The sequence below is a fragment of the Rhincodon typus genome, chromosome 21 (assembly GCF_021869965.1).
Source record: "Rhincodon typus isolate 14 chromosome 21, sRhiTyp1.1, whole genome shotgun sequence".
Classification (NCBI taxonomy): Eukaryota; Metazoa; Chordata; class Chondrichthyes; order Orectolobiformes; family Rhincodontidae; genus Rhincodon; species Rhincodon typus.
In genome coordinates, this window is record NC_063352.1 from 43918350 (window position 1) to 43938493 (window position 20144).

At 41.6% G+C, this 20144-nt stretch overlaps 1 protein-coding gene across 2 annotated transcripts in view; it reads left to right on the forward strand.

Annotated features, from left to right (window-relative positions):
- The window catches only part of tbl3 (transducin beta like 3), a 64183-nt gene extending 44301 nt beyond the window's left edge, over positions 1 to 19882 (forward strand). For both annotated transcript variants that reach the window (XM_048609411.1, XM_048609412.1), the window contains 6 exons: positions 151 to 209; positions 4519 to 4622; positions 9719 to 9790; positions 13854 to 14012; positions 16204 to 16294; positions 19249 to 19882. In XM_048609411.1, coding sequence (XP_048465368.1) covers positions 151 to 209; positions 4519 to 4622; positions 9719 to 9790; positions 13854 to 14012; positions 16204 to 16294; positions 19249 to 19624 — 861 coding nt within the window. In that variant the 3' untranslated portion in view covers positions 19625 to 19882. The remainder of the gene's footprint in view (positions 1 to 150; positions 210 to 4518; positions 4623 to 9718; positions 9791 to 13853; positions 14013 to 16203; positions 16295 to 19248) is intronic.
- The last annotated feature ends 262 nt before the right edge of the window (positions 19883 to 20144 follow it).

The window sequence follows — 20144 nt, forward strand, 5'->3', positions numbered from 1 at the left end:
CTCCATCAAAACTTTTCATCACAGTCGAACTACTTCTAATTGTAGGTTGGAGACAGGGGGTAGGAAAGATGAAGTGGATTTCGTTCATTGGTTTCAAAATAGTACAAAAGATTTGTCCGTTCTTATAAAATGTTCTTTTCTGTGTTTCAGGATGTGACAGAGATAGAACTTGCTGAAGAGCAGGCCAAACAGGAAGACCAAATTTTGAAGTAAGTTTCTTTTTAAAAGCAGCCTAACTTCATGAATAATAATTTCTGTTGCACATCCATGGTAAAACTGTACAGGTCGGAGGCCTTATTGAGGAATCCAGCTTGGCTTAAGGTCAAAACAGAGTGAAACATCCTAGTAGTACTTAGTTCTCCAACAAGAAGAGAAGGTGTCTTTTATTTACTTTAAAATGCAGTTCTTCACAGCACTTCCTCTTGCATTCCTTTACAAGAAAATTGAAATTACAAACAAGTTATGTTTAGGACACCCAGGTGTCATGTTTTAAAAAAAAATCCTTTTCATTTTCATATAGCAGTTTTTAAATTGAATATCCGCAGTCACCAGAGTGAATCTATGAGCTGCCTTGGTAAATCTGTTGGAGCCCGGAGAACATTGGCTTATACATAGAGGAGAAGAGTCATTCTCGTAACCTCATAAATTACTTTATTAATGTGTTAAACAATACTCGTGTTGCTTATATGTTTTATTACAAACTAGACCTTATATATTTTTGCACAAGCTGAACTGGAACCTATTTATACACACACTAGGGTCCTCTGACACTCCTTGAGTAGTCATTGAATATAAAAGCCAATATCCAATCAGGATAGCTGCTGCTGCTAACGGGGGCTAATGCTGGCCGTAGTGTCATCACCACGTCCTTGACATAGGGTCTGCTTCTGCGATGGTTAGTCTCCAGAGTTTTCGCTAGCTGCATGCCAGCTTGGTCTTATCCTTTCTCTTATTCCTCTCGAGTCAGGTTGTCTCTTTCCTGTTGGCTCAGGCTAATTCACTTATCGCATATCTTTACCTTATTGACCCTGGCCCGAGACTTGGGTGGCATTACCTCATTGCTCCGTGTCCAAGTAAGGCTTTTGCATTCCCCTCATGTTTCTTACTTTTTGCAGAACTTGGTTGGTGCCAAGTGGTTCCAATTGTCTCAGGCCAGCACCTGGATTCTAAGTTCACAAGCTGTCTTTCCCTGTGCGTGTCAGCCGTTTTACACTGAGCGTTCCCCCCAGCGGCATGTTGGTGGCTGGTAACCCCCTCTCTCTGCAGCCTCCTGGCTAACAAATCCCTCAATCTTTGTAGCTCAATCGTAGATGCTCTGGAACCTGGTGTAAAGGAAGCAGCAATTTAAACAGATAAGTTAATGTAATTTTCTTGCAGTTGTGTTCAGGACAACCATTAGTTCGTTAAGAGTGATTGTTGTTCATCATTAATGACAGTCTAGTTTTCACCTAAATTAGAAACAAAGAACAGCTGTGGTGACTACATTACAGAGGCTGAGTACCTCTCGGATACCTCCTCTTATCTCCCCCGGACCATGACCCCACCATGGAACATCAGGCTGCTGTGTCCACGACAGTCACTGACCTCATTTCATCTGGTCCTCCCCCTCCCCCTACTGCCTCTAAGCTGATAGTCCCCCAGCCCCGCACAGCTCACTTCTACTTCCTTCCGAAAATCGACAAACAGGACTCTCCTGGCAGACCCATTGTTTCAGCCTGCTCCTGCGCCACAGAATTCATCTCTTCCTATCTTGACTCGACTTTTTTTCTCCCCATGTCCAGTCCCTTCCTACTTACATCCACAATTCCTCTGATGGTTTATGTCAGTTTCAGAATTTTCAGTTCATGGGCTCCTGCCATCAACTGTTTACCATGCACGTGCAGTCCCTTTACATGTCCATCCCCCGTCAGAATGTCTCTGGGCTCTCCACTTCTTCTTGGAGCAAAGGCCTGAACCATCCCCATCCACCATCCCCCTCCTCCGAGCTCATCCTCACCCTGAACAACTTCTCTTTTAACTCCTCTCACTTTCTTCAGGTCAGAAGGGTGGCCATGGGTACCTGTATGGGCCCCAGTTTTGCCTGTCTCTTTGTAGGGTATGTGGAACGTTCCTCATTCCAGTCCCATTCCACCCTGATCCTGGTATATCGATGCTGCTTCCCTCTCTCATCCAGAATTGGAAAAGTTTATGAATTTCGCTTCCAATTTCCACCCGGCTCTCACCTTCATCTATTCCATCTCTGAATCCTCCCTTCGCTTCCTTAAGATCTCTGTTTCCATTTCTGAGGATAGGCTGGTCACCAAAATCCACTACAAAATAACAGACTTCCACAGTTACCTTGACTATACATCCTCACATCCTACTTCCTGTAAAGATTCTATTCCATTTCCCCAGTTCCTCCATATCTGTCACATATGTTCCAATGAGACTAACTTTGACAAGGGGCCCTCCAAAACGTCCACCTTCTTCCTTAACAGACGATTCCCTGGCACTGTTGTCGACAGGGCCCTCAGCTGGATCCAACTCATCTCCAGCACTTCAGCCTTCAGCCCCTCTCTTCCCTCACACAACAGCAATAGGATCCCACCTGTCCTCACCTACCATCCCACTAGCATCCACATCCAGAGGATCACTTCTGCCACCTCCACTGAGATGCCACCACCAGACCAATATTCCCCTCCTCTCCCTTGTCATCATTCTGCAGGAACCCTTCCCTCTGGAACGCCATGGTCCACTCTTCTTTCACTCCCAACACACCCCTACAGCCTCACGGCACCTTCTGTTTCACCTGCAGAAGGTGTAATACCTGTCTGTTTACTTCCTCCCTCTTCAGTTTCAAAAGGCCCAAACACACCTTCTGGTGAAGCAGCGCTTTCCCTCCACTCAATCTAGGCTACTGCATTCACGGCTCACAATGTGGTCTCCTCACATTGGAGAAGCGAAGCATAGACTGGTCCGCAAAACAAAACTGAGCTTCCAGGTGCCTGCCACTTCAAAACACTTTGTTCCCTGGTCAACATTTTTTCTCAGGCTTGCAACAGTGCTCCAGTGAAGCTCAGTGCAAGCTGGAAGAACAGCACCTCATTTTCCACTTGGGCACTTGATAGCCTTCTGGGCATAACATTGAGTTCAACAATTTTAGGGCTTGAGGCAGCTTGTCCCATGTCCTTACCCCACACACCAGGCCTTGTTATTACATGGTCTGCTATTACTCACAGTGCACTGTTAGCCACTAAAGTCCCCATTCGCAGCTATTCCCATTTTCTTAGGCTGATCATCATCCACTCCTTTGTCTATCCAACTGTTCTTCTGTCTCTTTGAGCTCTATTTCGATCTATCGTTTTCTCCTAACCCCTCCCTGCACCCTATCTTCTACATAAAACTAGTGTTTTCCTAGTTACCATCAGTTCTGAAGTAGGGTGATTAGATCTGAAATGTTAATTGTGCTTTCTCTGCACAAATGCTGCCAAACCTGCTGAGCTTTTCCAGCAATTTCTGCTCATGTTTCTAGTTTTTCATCTGGTGTGTCCTTCCTTCTGTGAGAGACCCTTATCGTTAGTGTATGGTTGCACACGCTCAATATACCGTTTCAAATGGCATTCACTTAGAGGTTTGAGGTGTTAGCCTAGGCGGTGAGTGTTGCTAGGTTACTCACAGTGAGCCTGTCCCAATATTTCCTACCAGCTTCATCTGCAGATGCTATGACAAAGACATCACAGAACAATAATGAGGAATGGGAATAAAGACTTTTCCTTCCCTAAATTAGGAGTATTGACGCTAATTGCAGTTCTTCTACTGCAGCCCTGACAATAAGCTAATTCAACATAGGATTGCATATTGATCCACATTGCGCTGGTAGTTCAGACATTGTATAGGTTGCTTAACATTCCATAGATTATGTCATTTAGTGTATTTTTTTTAGTTTAGAATACATTATCTCCTGAAGTCTTGCATTGACATGATGTTTGACAAGGGTTGCACCACAGAGAATAAAGTTTTTATTTATTCTGTTCTTCTGGATGGAATTAAGTCATGCAGAATAAGTATTTTGTTCTTAGTTAAGCCACCCACTGACTTATTTGATATGCATCATGACATTATCAAAATGATAACGTCAGTTGTTTAACACATTATATTTTGCTCAGAATGAAAAAAAGGATTAAATCTGCAAGGTCTTAATTGAATACTCTCCCACTCTGAGAAGTTAAGTGTAACAAAGTGATGAGATTTACCTGCTCATTCATTCATTAGTGATGAAGAATTATAGGTTTTTTTCAGATTATTAAAGAAATAGAGAGCTTTTGATTTCATCGATGGGGTAAGAACTAGAGGAAGAATTAGGGAGTTGGGTGTTTAAGTTGTTGATTTTTGTAACTGTTTAAAATTGATGACATTTGTTTGAGCCATCATGAAGGATGGCCTTTTCAACAAGAAGATACCATATATGTTTCTTGTTTTAGTTAACATTGACCAGTCTAAAACAATTGCACTTGCAGTCATGTCTTTTCTTATTTTAAGGCAACAAGAATTATCTAATTTATTGCATGAGAAGAAATATCTGAAGGCTTTAAGATTAGCAGTTTCTTTGGACCAACCTCAGACTGTGCTTACGGTAATTAAAGGTAAACACAACATTGAAATCTTTCTATCTTTGCTTTTGTTTGTTCTGTAAAACTCACTGGATGAACCCAGCCACTAGTCTAGATAAGCCAGCGTGTACAGCGCAGTGTCCAACCCAGAAAAATGAAGAGCGTTGGTGGCAGGAGGACAGTCAGGCTGTAAAACCCACCTGCCAAATCCGAAAATGATGTTTGATACGAAGGTGATCAATCTGCATTTTGACAACCACGTGTAACTTGAAAAGAGCCAAAATCCGAGCTATATTACAAAGCCTGGAGATGAAAGCCCCTCACAGCTTCAAAGTTTCTCAAAACTACTTTGCAACCATTGAATTTGTTTTGAATTAATATCACCGATAAATGTTTACGCTAGTTTGTGCATTGATGAATAGTCAGTTTTGGTGGTACTGGGAGAGAGATGAGAGATGGTCATGATGCCAAGCAAACGTTGCTTTTTCTTCCCAGGATCTTTCACATATTATATTTTTGAATGAGCAAAGCCCATCAGGTCCTTTATATTCTCACTTCCCCTGGGGATTGACAATGAAAAGATAGAGATCTCCTGCTGGCTCAGGGTATGTTTGTCCAAATTCAACTCCAAGCCCTCAAATATATATGAACAGGCAAATCTGAGGAGGCCTTCAACCTTTGGTTACAACCAAAATCCAACGTTTTTTTTAGCCATGATTTCTCACTTTCCAAAGATCTATCTAACTACAGCTCAAAGGGCAGTGTGACGGTATAATGCCTTTAGAGGGATTTGTTCTGTCCTGGTTCTCTCGAGAAGGCATGTTATAAAGTTGGTGCCAAGGTGTCTGCTGCACGGAAAGCAGAGTAAATAGCTTTGGAGAAGAGAACCGAAAGAACTGCAGATGCTGCAAATCAGAATCAAAAACAGAAGTTGCTGGAAAAGCTCAGCAGGTCTGGCAGCATCTGTGAAGAGCAATCAGAGTTAATGTTTCGGGTCCAGTGGCCCTTCCTCAGAACTGATGGTAGCTAGGAAAATGCAGAAGATAGGGTGTGGGCAAGGGGTAAGGAGTAAATGATAGGTGGGGGTTGAGCCCAAAGAGAGAGGACAGTTGGACAAACAAAGGAGTGATTAATGATCTGGCTTAGGAGAGTGAATAGCTGTTAATGGAGACTGTTATTGGCTAACACTAGGTAGTGTGTAATGGCAGACTGTGATAACAAGGTGTGTGGAGTTGGGGGCTAGGACATGGGAGTGTTCAGGCCCTAAAATTATTGAACTCTGATGTTGAATCTGGAGGGCTGCAGGGTCCTCTAGCAGAAAATGAGGTGTTGTTCCACCAGCTTGCACTGAGCTTCATTAGGACACTACAGGAAGCCTAAGACAGAGATGCTGGCCAGGGAACAGGGTGGTGTGTTAAACTGGCAGGCAACTGGAAGCTCAGGGTCTTATTTGGAGGTAGAACGTAGATGTTCTGCGAAGTGTGTGTGAGAATAGCTTTGGGATTTTCTTTTTAAAAAAAATTAGACAAAAGAAGCATGAGTGGGTGAAGTCAGGCTCATACAGACCCAGGGTTTTAGTTTTTGCTTTCATTTGTTGAAGTTGGGTTTTGGAGTTGAAGCTACTAGATACAGCTCTCTCTCTCGCTCTCTGTCTCTCTCTGCTGCTAGATTCATTCTGTCAGTGTTCCTTCTCCTGGATTGGAGGAGATAGCAAGCGAGGGAAATCTGTTTTGCTGAATCTGCCTTTGCCAATGATGCGTTTATGGGATGCTGCTACATTGGAACAGTTGTTCAGTAGTAGTTAAATTATGTATTGTTTTGTTAAGTATTATGATCAGACTTAAAAGTTATTTTTAACTGTAGTGTAAGAATAAAGTGTGTTTTGCTTAAAGCTAGGAGTTTGACCAATTGAATTGCATCTGGAATGTAGCACCTTACATTTAAATAAAAGTTAGGGTCTAGGTTGGTCCTTGATACCTTTTGAGGGGGTTTGGTCTAGTCCATAACAGCAGTGAGTAGTTAGTCCTCCCTAACCATTTTGGGATGTTGTTCAATATATCACCCATTCTCTCAGGAGGATAACATTGCTTATTCCGTCTTTCATTTTGAGCCATGACGTGGAGGTTCCAGTATGGGACTGGGGTGGACAAGGTCAGAAGTCACATGACACCAGATTATGGTCAAACAGGCTTGTTTTGAAATCACAAGCTTTCGGAGCGCTGCTCCTTCATCAGGTTGACCATTTGTATTATCTTTTGATCTCTCTGCCTATAAATTCTGTGCCTGTGTGATTCCCTTCACTTCACCTGACAAAGGAGCAGTGCTCCAAAAGTTTGTAATTTCAAATAAGCCTGTTGGACTATAACCTGGTGTTGTGTGGACTTCTGACCTTCAACTTGAGCAATTGAGCCCTCATTCTAGCTGCATGCATCGTCTCAAGTAGTCTAAATGCTTGAATGGTATTGCTGCTCAGCTTGGTTTTGATGACCTGAAGCACATTCCCTAAGCCTTCCCCACTCTTAGCAAGTCCTATTTCACGGCACAACAGTATCTAAATAATATAAGAGTATGAGGAGGATTTGCACCTACAGCCCCTTTAGTTTGCTGAGGCACTTGTTACAATCAGGTCTGATTTTCTCCCTCAGCTCATTTTTTCCAACAAAGTCCAAAAATCTATTGATCTCAGCCCTATTCATACTCTATAAGTAAGAGTACAATCCTCTGAAAGAAGAAATTTCTGCTCATCTCAATCCTAAATGGCTGAACTCTTAACCTGGTAGTATGATCCCTGATGTTAGACTCTATATCCAGGGGAGACAGCCTCTCGGCATCTAGTCTGCTTACCCTTTCACAGTCTTGTAAGCGTCTTTGTTCTGCTAAACCTCAGCAACTATAGACCGATTCGAATCAAATTCTCATCACTGGACAGTCGTTTCGTCTTCAGAACCAATTTTTGTCCATCTTGTCCAGAGTAAGTGTGACCTTCCTTAAGTCAGGCGTCCAAAACTATAGAGTACCCCAGGTCTGGTCTCACTTAAATCTAGTATAATTGTAGCAAAATATCTTTAATTTTTATACTTCAAGCCCCTTACACTAAAATCTAATATAGCATTTGCCTCCCTAATTGTTCACTGTACCTGCATTTTAGCTTGGGTTTGAATTACAAGGACCTGAGAATCCCTCTGGGAAGCAGTCCCATTAAAACTCACTGCAGCAGCTCGGTCAGTTTGTAATCCATCTCACAACATTGCCTTTGGCACACTGAGACTTATTTTTAAGGCACAGCCCTTCACGTGGCACTGTGTCAAAAGCATTGAGGGAACTCCAGCTTTGACAGCACCCTGTGACCTCCACCATCTGGAAGGGCAAGGCGGCAGATCCGTGATAACGCCACCGCCTGCAAGTTAGCCTCCAAGCTGCAAATCACCCTGATTCGGACGTTTGTCACCATTCCTTCACTGTCGCTGTGTCAAAATCCTGGAATTCCCTTCCTAACAACACTGGGTCAGAAAATAGACCTTTAATGTTCAAATGCTGCTTGATTCATTTTCAAGCAGTTCTTGTCTGCATCTGGTGACCAGCTGGCTAACTGTGTTTCCCAGCAACATTGAGCAGCTTGGGGACCTTTTTTTTTGTTTTTGCAACTTTCAGACACAAATGAGGGACATCAGAGTTACCCTCACTGGCTTTATTGGCACCAGGTCTTGAGCAATTCCTGCAAAGGCCCAATGATTTTTCTTACCTGACCAGAAGTGAAAAGTGTTCCCCCAGAATGGCATGGGTCGATGCCGTAGAGCAAAGGAAGATTGGGAATAGGGTCTGGACGGGACCTTGCCAATTTTTCACCTTCTCCAAATTATGAGTAACACTGGGATGGCCCACAGCTTTGCAGGCAACAGTCAAATGAGGTCCAAACCCGAAACTGGTTTGGACACCCTGACCTCGGTGTCCAGCCTAATGTTGACTGCATGATGTTTTTCCTTTCTAACCTGCAAAGATGGTTTCTGATTTGTACATTCCTTTACCTATAATACTGCCTTTGCTTTGCAAGGTAACTCTGCTATATAATTGCTGCATCCATTATTCCTATTGTTAAGTTTTCTTCATTTTGCATTTTACTTTGTTGAATTTTAAGAAAAGCTTGAAGTTAATGGGTCATTTGAATTAGATATATAGAGGGGCTGATTAAATTAGTGAGTTTGAGTACTATGATGAGTTAGCATAGCACTTTAATTTTATTCACAATCTCTTGCAGAAACCTATCTCCCCTTTCTCTATTGACATGAAGTGGAAAACAGTGACACAGCTGACTGAAAGATGAAAATTTAATCTGATTAAACAAATTCTCTTAACCAGGCAACACTGTTTTCCAATGTTTGCAATAGATAGCCTCCCTGGGCCATTTCTGTAAGCAGTCCTGGCGTCGCCCACATAGAATGCACACAGAATCGCATGAACAAATTAAGATAAAAATTCAAAGTGCATTGTTTATTGAGCAATGTCTAATTTAATAATTGTGTGATCCCAAGAATTATAAATACTCGTTTGGGTAAATTTACAGTGGTATTTCCCTCCTGCTTTTTCAGAAAGCACACAGAAATGCACCCTATGGAGACATGACGCAATTGCAAACTGGCAAGTCTTATATATGATTGACCAGAATATAGTTTACACCGGTGTCTGCCAATCTGCTGTCTGTTCAGTTCATGTTAAAAACAGCTTGCTGACACCTCAGCAATGACCACTTACAGTGATGGCACATCGGTTTTGACCCTACTTCTGGACCAGAAGGCCCAGGTTCAAGTCCCGCCTACAGGTTGATTAAAACAAATAATTTTTCAAGCCTAATTTCATATCTGTTGGTTTTTTACAACCAGCGAAGTATAACATTATATTAAGTCTAAAATTCTAATTCAGACCTAAACACTGCACAATAGATTTCTGAATCTGTTGACTGTTAACTTTATAAATTTATATGTAAATAAAATTGAAGTCATATAAATTATAGTTAACATGTTAAGCAATGATCTGCAACTGCAGGAACAAAATAAATCCTATTTGAAAATATTCTGCATGTGAAATTTAAGTATATTGATGTAAAGTAATTATTTGTCTCCATATTTCTGTAGCGATACTTGGTGAATCTAATGGACATGAAAGGCTGGAATCAACAATACTCAAGTTGCGACAAGATCAAAAAGGTATGGGTTTTCTCATTGCCAAAGCTGGAATGGCACCAGATATAAAATTTAAACAGGGTATGCCAGTTGCAAGAAGGTTGGAAATGCCTCTAAGTGATTGGCCCAAAGTTCAATGTAGGATGTTTGCAGTTGTCCACTTTGTATCCATGAGAGACATATTGTTCCATTTTTGGTGTTCCATGATTGGTAAGAGATTTAGCCACCTCAGTCGTTTGGCTGTGCCAAAGCTCTGTGTACACGTTGTTCTCGCTTCAATTATAAAATCCTTCCATGGGCGGTGGGCATCACTCGTTGGACCAATATTTATTGCCCATCTCTATTGCCCCTGTGAAGGTGGTAGTGCGCTACTCTCTCGAACCATTGCAGTACAAAGCTACAAAAGTAATTGTAAAGTCTAATGGAATGTTGGCCTTTGTTTCAAGGGGCTTCATGTTCAAAAGTGACACTTCAGCTATATTGTGCTTTGATCTGACTTTAGCTGGAATATTGATCGGTTTTGGGAATCAGTAGAATGAGGATACGTTGCGTAAACTAACCTTAAATTCCATTGAGTTCAGGAGAATGAGAGGTGTTCTAATCAAGGTATATAAATGGTTGTGGAATTCCATAGAAACTCTTTCATCTGATAAAGTAAAAGTAATCAAACAACAAACTCGTATCACACCTTATATGACCTCATACAAGGTCCTACATACCTAACTATATAGTCTGTCTGTGACCAGTAATGAGAAAATTAATCCGGGCAGCACAGTGGTTAGCATTGCTGCCTTACAACACCAGAGACACAGCTGCAATTCCACCATCAGGCGACTGTCTGCATCGAGTTTGCACATTCTCCCCGTGTCTGCGTGGGTTCCTCTGGGTGCTCCGGATTCCTCCCACAGTCCAAAGATATGCAGGTTAAGGTGGATTGGCCATGCTAAATTTCCCATAATGTCTAGGGATGTGCAGGCTAGGTGGGTTAGCTATGGGAAATGTAGGCTTATAGGGATAGGGTAGGGCGCTGGGTCTGTGTGGGATGCTCTTTGGAGGGTCGGTGTGGACTTGATGGGCCGAATGACCTGCTTCCACTCTAGGGATTCTGTGATCTGTTGTAGTGTTGTTGGTTAAAAGATTAATGGTGCCTCAGATTTTCTTTGAAATAGTGTCGTGAGATCTTTATACCCACCCGAGAACCTCTGTTTAACATCTCATCCAAAAAGTGTTTCATGTGAAAGTGCAGCACTCCCACTCCTCAGTACTGCATTGAAGAGTCAGTCTAGATCTTTGCATTCAAGGTTCAATAAGTAGGGTCCACTGCTTTTTGTCATTTATGTAAATGATTTGGATGTGAATAAAGGAAGAATGGTTATCATGTTTGCAGATGACACTAAAATTGGAGATGTAGTAGACAGTGAAGAAGGTTATCTCAGAGTACAATGGGACCTTGATCAGATGGACCGATGGGCCGAGGAGTGGCAGATGGAGTTTAATTTAGTTAAATGTGAGGTGCTGCGTATTAGTAAGGCAAGCCAGGGCAGGACTTGTACAGTTAATGATAGGGTCCTGGGGAGTGTCGCCAAACAAAGAGACGTCAGAGTGCAGGTTCATAGTTCCTTGCAGGTGGAGTCATAGGTAGACAGGGTAGTGAAGAAGGTGTTTGGTACACTTGCCTTCATTGGCCAGTACATTGAATATAGGAGTTGGGAGGTCATGTAGCTGTACAGGACATTGGTTGGCCACTTTTGGACTACTGCATTCAGTTATGGTCTCCCTGCTATAGGAAAGATGTTGTGAAACTTGAAAGGGTTCAGAAAGGATTTACGAGGACGTTACCAGGTTTGGAGGGTTTGAGCTATAGGGAGAAGCTGAATGGCTGGGGCTATTTTCCCTGGAATGTCGGAGGCTGATGGGTGACCTTTTATAGAGGTTTGTAAAATCATGAGGGGCATGAATATGGTGAATGCCCAGTCTTTTCCCCAGGGTAGGGGAGTCCAAAACTAAAGGACATAGGCTTAAGGTGAGAGGGGAAAGATATAAAAGGGACCTAAGGAGTAACTGTTTCATGCAGAGGGTGGTGTGTGTGTGGAATGAGCTGCCAGAGGAAGTGGTGGAGGGGGTTACAATTACAACATTTATAAGGCATCTGGATTGGTGTATGAATAGGAGGGGTTTGGAGGGATATGGGCCAAATGCTGGCAAGTGGAACTAGGTTAATTTTGGATATCTGGTCGCCATGGACGAGTTGGATCGAAAGGTCTGTTTCCTTGCTGTACTGTATGACTGTGGCAAGGCTTATTTTTGATTTGTGAAGGCAGGTAGCAGTTGGGTTGTACGCTTAGAGCTCAATTTGTCATCGAAATGAGCTGTTCCTGAATGGCTGAGTAAGCAAGCAAGGCTCAGTGAGTTTGACTGAGATATATCATGGCATTGTGCAGGTGCAGATGCTAAAATACCTATCATGCACAATGACGTTGCACACTCCTGTTACGTATGATCTTTTTTGTAAGCCCTCTTTCTCTTTAGGTTTTGAATGGCAATCAACTTACGTTGAAAACAAAATTAAAAATGAAAGAAGAGCCTCTACACTTACCACTTCTATCAAAACCAGAAAACTAAAAGAATGTTGATGATGAGAACGTGGAAATAAATTGTAAAAATATTTGTAAATGTAAATAATTGCACTCCTTTGGAATTGAAAGGTTAAGTACTAAATCAGAATAGCTGCTTTATCTGTTGACTTCCCAGCTGGTGATTTTGTGCCAAAATGCTCTGTCTGGCCTGCCTTAGATAACCCAGCATTTTGGCAGAGTTTCTGCTTTGGGTGCAGTTATCAACAATTGTGCTCCAAGTTATACTAGTTTCCAGAAGATTCAGCACGAATTGTGCAAAGAAAGTAAACAATCAAGTTTGGATGTTAGCAAAGGTACTGGTGCAGCCAGGTAGCATTTTTGAGGAATGTTAACTCAATATTCTATTAAAGCAGCTGAAATTAGATTCATCGCACAAAATTTTAAATTTAATGTTGATCTCGCTCTCTGTGCACCTTCTCTGCAGCTGTAACATTGTATTCCTCGCTCTGTTCTACTACCCTAATGTTCTTTGTATGGTACGGTCTGCCTGTACTGCACACAAAACAAAACTTTTCACTGTACCTCGGCACATCTGACAATAATAAATCAAATCAAATCAAAATGGGCAGTTTTAACCAGTGTCTCAGCCATCACCATGATTTTGATTTTGAAAATGACTAAGAACCATGTATTAATTAGAATAGTGTGCAGTAGTCAGATTTTTTGTAAATTTAAGATAATTTTTTACAGCTTCTAAAAGGTGTCCATCAGTGTCCCTGTGACTAAAGAAGCTTAATTTTAACCTATTTTCTAATCAACTGGCTCAATGATGTTATTACACACCTCTGGAACAGGTGGGACTTGAACTGGGCCCCCTGACTCTCAGATAGGGATACTACCACTGCACCACAGTTTTAACAGCCTTTTAGGTTATCTGCAAACTGTTGCAAACAGTGGAAACTTGTAGAGATGAGTGATACGATCTACAGATGCGGTCAGTTTAATGAACAGGGTCAGCTTCTAGCAGTATATTATAAATCAGTGCAAACAAAAACCCGATTTAAGATGATTGTAATTGTATGTGAAATTCATTGATCCTTTACAGTGAGCAAGGGAGAACCTAGTGGAAACTGACTTCTAGTATATCTATATCAATGATTACAAAGTCATTCTTCTCAAAATCTGTATTCCATGCCATGTGACTGCATTTCATAAGAGGACTGCATCAAAATAGGAGCAAAAACGGAAATTGCTGGCAATGCTCAGCAGGCCTGGTCACATCTGCAGAGAGAAATCAGAGTTAATGTTTTGGGTCGAGTGGTCCTTCTTCAGAATAGAGGAACGGTCACTTGACCCTAGATGTTGACTCTGATTTCTCTCCACAGAAGCTGCCAGGTCTGCTGAACTTTGCCAGCGATCTCTGTTATTGTTTCTAATTTATAGCATCCACAGTTCTTCCGGTTTGCATTAAAACAGTAATGACTTTGATTAATTTGTTTGATTTTCTTTAGAGTCTGTGTTAAAGTTCTGCATCGTATGGAACACCAATTCTAAAAACTGTCACGAAGCTCAGTATGTTGTCCAGATTCTCCTACGAAATGAAACTCCTGAACAACTTCTTCAATTCAATGGGATTAAAGCTGCGTTAGAGGGATTAATCCCCTACACTGGTAATTAAACTATTATCCTTATGGTATTCTTCATTAAAAGTACTTGGGCTTTAACTTTTAAATTATTATTTTGTTGAAGGGCCAAGCGATTTATAAAAGGTGCTCACATTTGCCAGTTTATTTTCACTTTCACACCTTCAGTGCCACCTTCCTCAGGTGTGAGACACTAGCTGGTGAATATCAGTAAGGCATTGAATCATCAAAGGAGGGTTCAGGCTGTCACATGAAAGCCAGACTTTGTCTGCGCTCGATTCCAATTGGAAAATTTTGTAGCAAGAGCCACAAGTTAGTAATCAGGCTGGAAAACACTGGGCATTTCGTTGTTTGTGGTTGTCTGTTTTTTTTTTCCCCCCTCCTGTCCTAATGCCATAACAAGAAGCGTTTCATATCACACTATGTATTACACAATTAGCTCTCTTGAGATCAAGCTATGTTCAAAGATTCCTGTTAGTTGTGCAGGTCGCAAATATTGCAAAAACTCTTAATATCAGGTTGAAATCAGACTTGCTCATTTGCTATTGGCTAGAACCCAGAAAGCATAATCATAGACTCATCCAACACAGAAACAGATGCTTCAGTCCAACTAGTCCATGCCAAACATAATCCCAAATTAAACTAGTCTGACCTGCCTGCGTTTGACCCATATCCCTCCAAACCTTTCTTATTCGTGTACTTGTCCAAATGTCTTTTAAATGTTGTAACTGTACCTGCATCCACCACTTCCTCTCGAAGTTCATTCCACACACAAACCACTCTGTGTAAAAAGAAAAGTTGCCCTACATGTCCTTTTTAAAACTTTCTCCTCTTGCTTGAAAAATACACCCCCTAGTTTTGAACTCCCCCACCCAGAGAAAAGACAGTTTTCTTCACCTTATCTATGCCTCATATAAACCTCCATAAGGTCACCCCTCAGCCTGCTCCAAAGAAAGGAGTCCCAGCCTATTTTTATAACTCAACCCTCCATTCCCAGAACATCCTGGTAAATCTCTTCTGAAGCCTCTGCAATGTAATAATATCCTTCCTATAGCAGGGCGACCAGAACTGTGCACAGTATTCCAGAAATGGCTTCACCAAAATCCTGTACAACTTCAACATGATGTCCCAAATCCTATACTCAAAAGTCTGAACAATGAAGGCCAGAATGCTAAACGTCATCTTAATGTCTACATGTGACACAGATTTCAAAGAATTATGTACCTGAAACCCTCGGTCTCTCTGTTCTTCAACATTACCCAGGGTCCTATCATTAATTGTATAAGTCCTGCCCTAGTTTGTTTTGCCAAAATACAATACCTCAGTTTTATCCACATTAAACTCCATTTGCCAGTCCTCGGCACATTGACCCAATTGACCAAGATCCCTCTGTAATCTTACATAACCTTCTTCACTGTTCACAATGCCACCAATTTTGGTGTTGTCCACAAGCTTCCTATAATGTGAACTGTTTTTTCGAAAAACAAATTCTTATTTCCCTGAGTTCTTCCATTTCTTTCTCCACAGTAAAAACTGGCACAAAATATTCATTTAGTATCTCTCCTGTCTCCTGAGGTTCAACACATGGTAGACCTTGTTAATCTTTAAGGGGCCCCATTCTCTCTAGTTCCTCTGGTATTTAAATCAGTTGCTTGGTTTTAACATTTCTGTCATTTCGTACATCTTTTCTGAGAAACTTCGATTCATCAAGTGTCGCCAGACATTTACACCTGGCTCCTTTTTTTCAATTGTTTGTTAATTGTTGGATTCAAATTTGTTAATTTGTTCGGTTCAAATCCCACCACGGCAGATGATGAAACTTAAATTCAATAAAAATCTGGAGTTAAGGGTCTACTGATGACTGTAAAACTGTTGTCGATTGTTGGAATAACCCATCTGGTTCATCAATGTCCTTTAAGGAAGGAATCTGCCATCCTTACCTGGTCTGGCCTACATGTGACTCCAGACCCACAGCAACGTGGTTAACTCTTAACTGCCCTCTGGGCAATTAGGGATGGGCAATAAATGCTGGTCCAGCCAGCAATATCCACATCCTGTAAATTAATAAAAAAGAAGCATTTATTTCATATTTGCATCCTGAAATGTTAATTCTTAACTTTTATCAGTTATGGGCAGAGACTGGAAGTATCTGAGATGAATCTTCCTTTGTTTTTAATGAGTTCTCTGAACTTCTTTGCCCCTTATTGAATGCTTCCAGAGCGACATTTCCAGAGGGTCAACAGACTATTGCAGGCCTCGATGTTTTTGGACTATATGTGGCAGAGTATGAGGCTGACTGGAAAATCCTGGTAAGTACGGGCTATAAATAACAACAAGAAGGGTAGTATCACAGAGTTTGCACTTGATTTGATGGTGTAGTGGCATGCAACATTTGAAATATTCTGTTAATTCCAAAATGTCAGTTTGGTACAGTTTCGCCTTCAGTTGGAGATGTGAAGTTATTTATAGGTTTGGAATTGCTTGAAAAAAAATCTGCAGTCTTCCATCCCTGGCCTCACCTTTGGCATCCTGTGCCATCAAAATCTGATGTTGCCCACAGCCTGTCTTTCCCCCAAATCCGAGGAGTACTGACTTGAGCGTTTCTAGCTCTCAACTGATAACGTCTATCTCCCAAAGTGGCTAGAGCCCATCTTAAATGCAGTCAGACTTGGTTCTTCACTGGCAAAGCTGCTCCACAATCATTCCTTAATGATAACTTTTTCTGGTTTATACTCCACTGTTCCACTCATAGTCATACAGCACAGAAACGGACCCTTTGGTCCAACCTGTCCATGCCGACGAAACATCCCAATCTGACCTAGTCCCATTTGCCAGCATTTGGCCCATATCCCTCTAATCCCTTTCTATTCATATACCCATTTAGATGCCTTTTAAATGTTGTAATTGTACCAGCCTCCACCACTTCCTGTGGCAGCTCATTGCATACACGCACCACCCTCTGCGAGAAAACAGTTGCACCCTATGTCCTTTTAAATCTTTCCTCTCTCGCCTTAAACCTATACCCTTTAGTTTTGGACTCCCCTACTCTGGTGAAGAAAAGATCCTTGGCTATTCATCCTATCCATGTCCCTCATGATTTTATAAGCCTCTATAAGGTCACCCCTCAGTCTCCAACACTCCGGGGAATATCGCCCCAAGCAATTCAGCCCCTCCCTATAGCTCAAACCCTCCAACCCTGGCAACATTCTTGTAAATCTTTTCTGCACCCTCTCAAGTTTAACACCTCTGGAGACCTACATTCAAAACCTCCTTCCTGTCACTTCCACCTTTTATTTCTGCTAACCATAAGCAATTCATCGACTTCTGTGTGGCCAAGATTGAGACTCTCCATTTGGCTGTTTCTGTTTGTTCACCCACATTCCTATAAAACTGAAACTCCCTCTACACAACCTGTCATCCCATCAGTTTTCACTCAGGCCCTAGCTTTGAGCCTCTGCCTTTCTTTCCCAATGTTATACATATTCTCTCTAACCTTGTCACATTACTGAAAGAATTTAAAGTAAAAGATGCTCCCAAACCCTCTGTCCTTGCAGACTGGTGTTCCATCTCGATACTCCCCTTCAACTCGGGTCCGAACACCAAAATCCACGTCAGATTTCTGCCTCATCTTAACCGAAGATGCAACTGATACTCTTCGATTGTTATGCTGTACCCTTCTTTGACTTCTCTGAAGCTTTTGTCACAATTGATGCCATCTTCTTCCTCCTCCTGTATATGCCTTCTCCATTGGCCAGCAGAGATCAGACAGCTTATGCTTGTCTTTCCAATGGTTTCTGTTCCTCACCCGACAGCATTACCTTAGCCATCCCCCAGTGGTCTATTTTTGGTCCATCCTTATCCATATTCTGTCTTTTGGTGACATTGTGCACAGCCATCAGGCCAATGCCCTATCCTTACCCTCGCTACTGCTGGACACTAGAATTGCACCAATATGTCTGATCACACACTTCGAACTTCAAACTTCAAACTCTCAGGTTTTGCATCCGTACTCGAGCAAACTCCAGCTCCAGGTCCTCAAGATGACAACTTTCTCCCTCACACTCACTCTGGCTCTTGCGCGGTGTCTGGGTCACTTTCTGTCCCACTGTCATGCTTTCTCTCACCACCTCCCTCCTCCTGCCACTGTGACATTCTCACTGCCCATCTTTCATCCTCAAAATTCCAAATATATGCAGAAAGGTTTAAGACATTTTGGTTTTGAGTTATGGAGGTCTACAGCACACAATAAGGCCCTTCAGCCCATCAAGGCTGTGCTGGTCATAACAACTCCATAACACTATTCTAATTCTGTTTTCCAACAGTTGGCCCACAGTCTTGTATGCCTTGGCATCGCAAGTGCACATCTAAATACTTTTTAAATGTTATGAGGGTTTCTGCCTCTACCTTCCTTACAGGCAGTGCGTTCCAGATTCCTATCACCCTCTGGGTGAAAAGATTTTCCTCACATCTCCTCTAAACCTTAAATCTGTGCGCCCTCAACCCCCGGCCTAGTCATTGATCCCTCCACCAAAGGGAAAGGCTCTTTCTGTTCACTCTATCTATGTCCTTCATATTTTTATACATCTCAATCACAGCAGTGATTCAGTCTCCTATGCTCTAAGAAAAACAATCCCAGTCAGTCCAATCTCTGTTCATAACCAAAGCTGTCCAGCTCAGGCAACGTCCTGGTAAATCTCCTCTGCACCCTGTCCGATGCTATTACATCACTCCTGCAACGTGGATCCCACAATTGCAAATACTTGAGCTGTGATCTAACCAATGTTTTGTACAGTTCCAGCATAAACTCCCTGCTCTTAAAGTCTATTGCCTCAGCTAATAAGGGCAAGTATCCCATAACATAACTGAATAATGGATGTGAGTTGTGGAATTCAGGTCCCTAAGCGCCGATGACTGTAATAAAAATTACCTTGGGGTGAAACCAGATCTTGGGACTGAGTTCACGATAAAATTGGTAAAATACTAAAAATATTTAGATTGTAAACTAATTAATCAATGCTCCTGGTGTGATGATGTGCTCCATGCAATATTAAATATTGTTTTAAAAAAGTTGCATCTCAACTTTACAAAGGTCTGACTAAGCATATATATTTAAAAGTGTAGTCCTTTCCTGAAGGTAGCTTAAGAGGGCCATGGATTGAGAAAACAAAACATGGAAATAGCAAGTTCATTAGTTAAAAATTACCTTTTCATAAAGTTATTAGTACTGCCTAGTTGTCACCAAAATTTAACTGCTCTCTCCTAGTGACTCTGACATACAAGTTGAAGACATGGAGATGGAGTCATTCTTTTCAATGGACAAAACAGCGGTTGGGGCTGGGAAAGCGGCAATTACTCCAGGATCCGATTGGCCCCAGGGGAACAAGAAGCAGGACGATGCGAAGAGTACGGATAATGACAGTGAAAGCAGTGCCTCAAACAATGGAAATTTCCACAAGCGAAAGCACTTCCTGCCACCTTGTGAGTACCTCAAAGAGAATTTGGAGCCCCCCTCAGAAAGTAGCAGTGATTCAGAGGATGCCAGAAAATCGGACAATCAAAGGGCAAAGACATCTGTAAGAAAAATAAAACAAAAGCCACCCAGTGTGAGAAAGAAAACAAAATGTCTCAAAAGGAGCTGATGCTATGTCAATGTGCCTGACAGGCCGTCATCTTCAGGATGTTCTGTAAAATCCCTTTGTTATTAATGTACGTTTGATGGAATTGTTCTGACTTTGAGGCCACATGGTGTGACAATTGAGGTTTAAGCCACGTATATTCTGAGTTACAAATTCTTTTACTGTGAGAGCAGCAGTATTGCCTTTTTATAAAACAAAAGACAATTTTAATTTTATATTTGGAAACTGAAATTCAATAATAAAGTCTCCATAAATGCAAAACACTTATTTAATTCCTGCATAATCGCCACTGGATAAAAGTGCTGATAATGTTATAAAAACTATTTAAATGCAGTGTTAGTATAGCCTATATAAGCTTGCTTTCGTAATATTGAATAAAACTATTATAGTTTATCTTTATAATTATCAATACTTAGCCTGTGTTGTGCTTTGGCGCAGTAATTATCAATATTTCAAAACCACGAATGTGTGTTTCAATTTGAAATTTTATTGAAGTTGATGTATATTAATTTGCAATGAAATT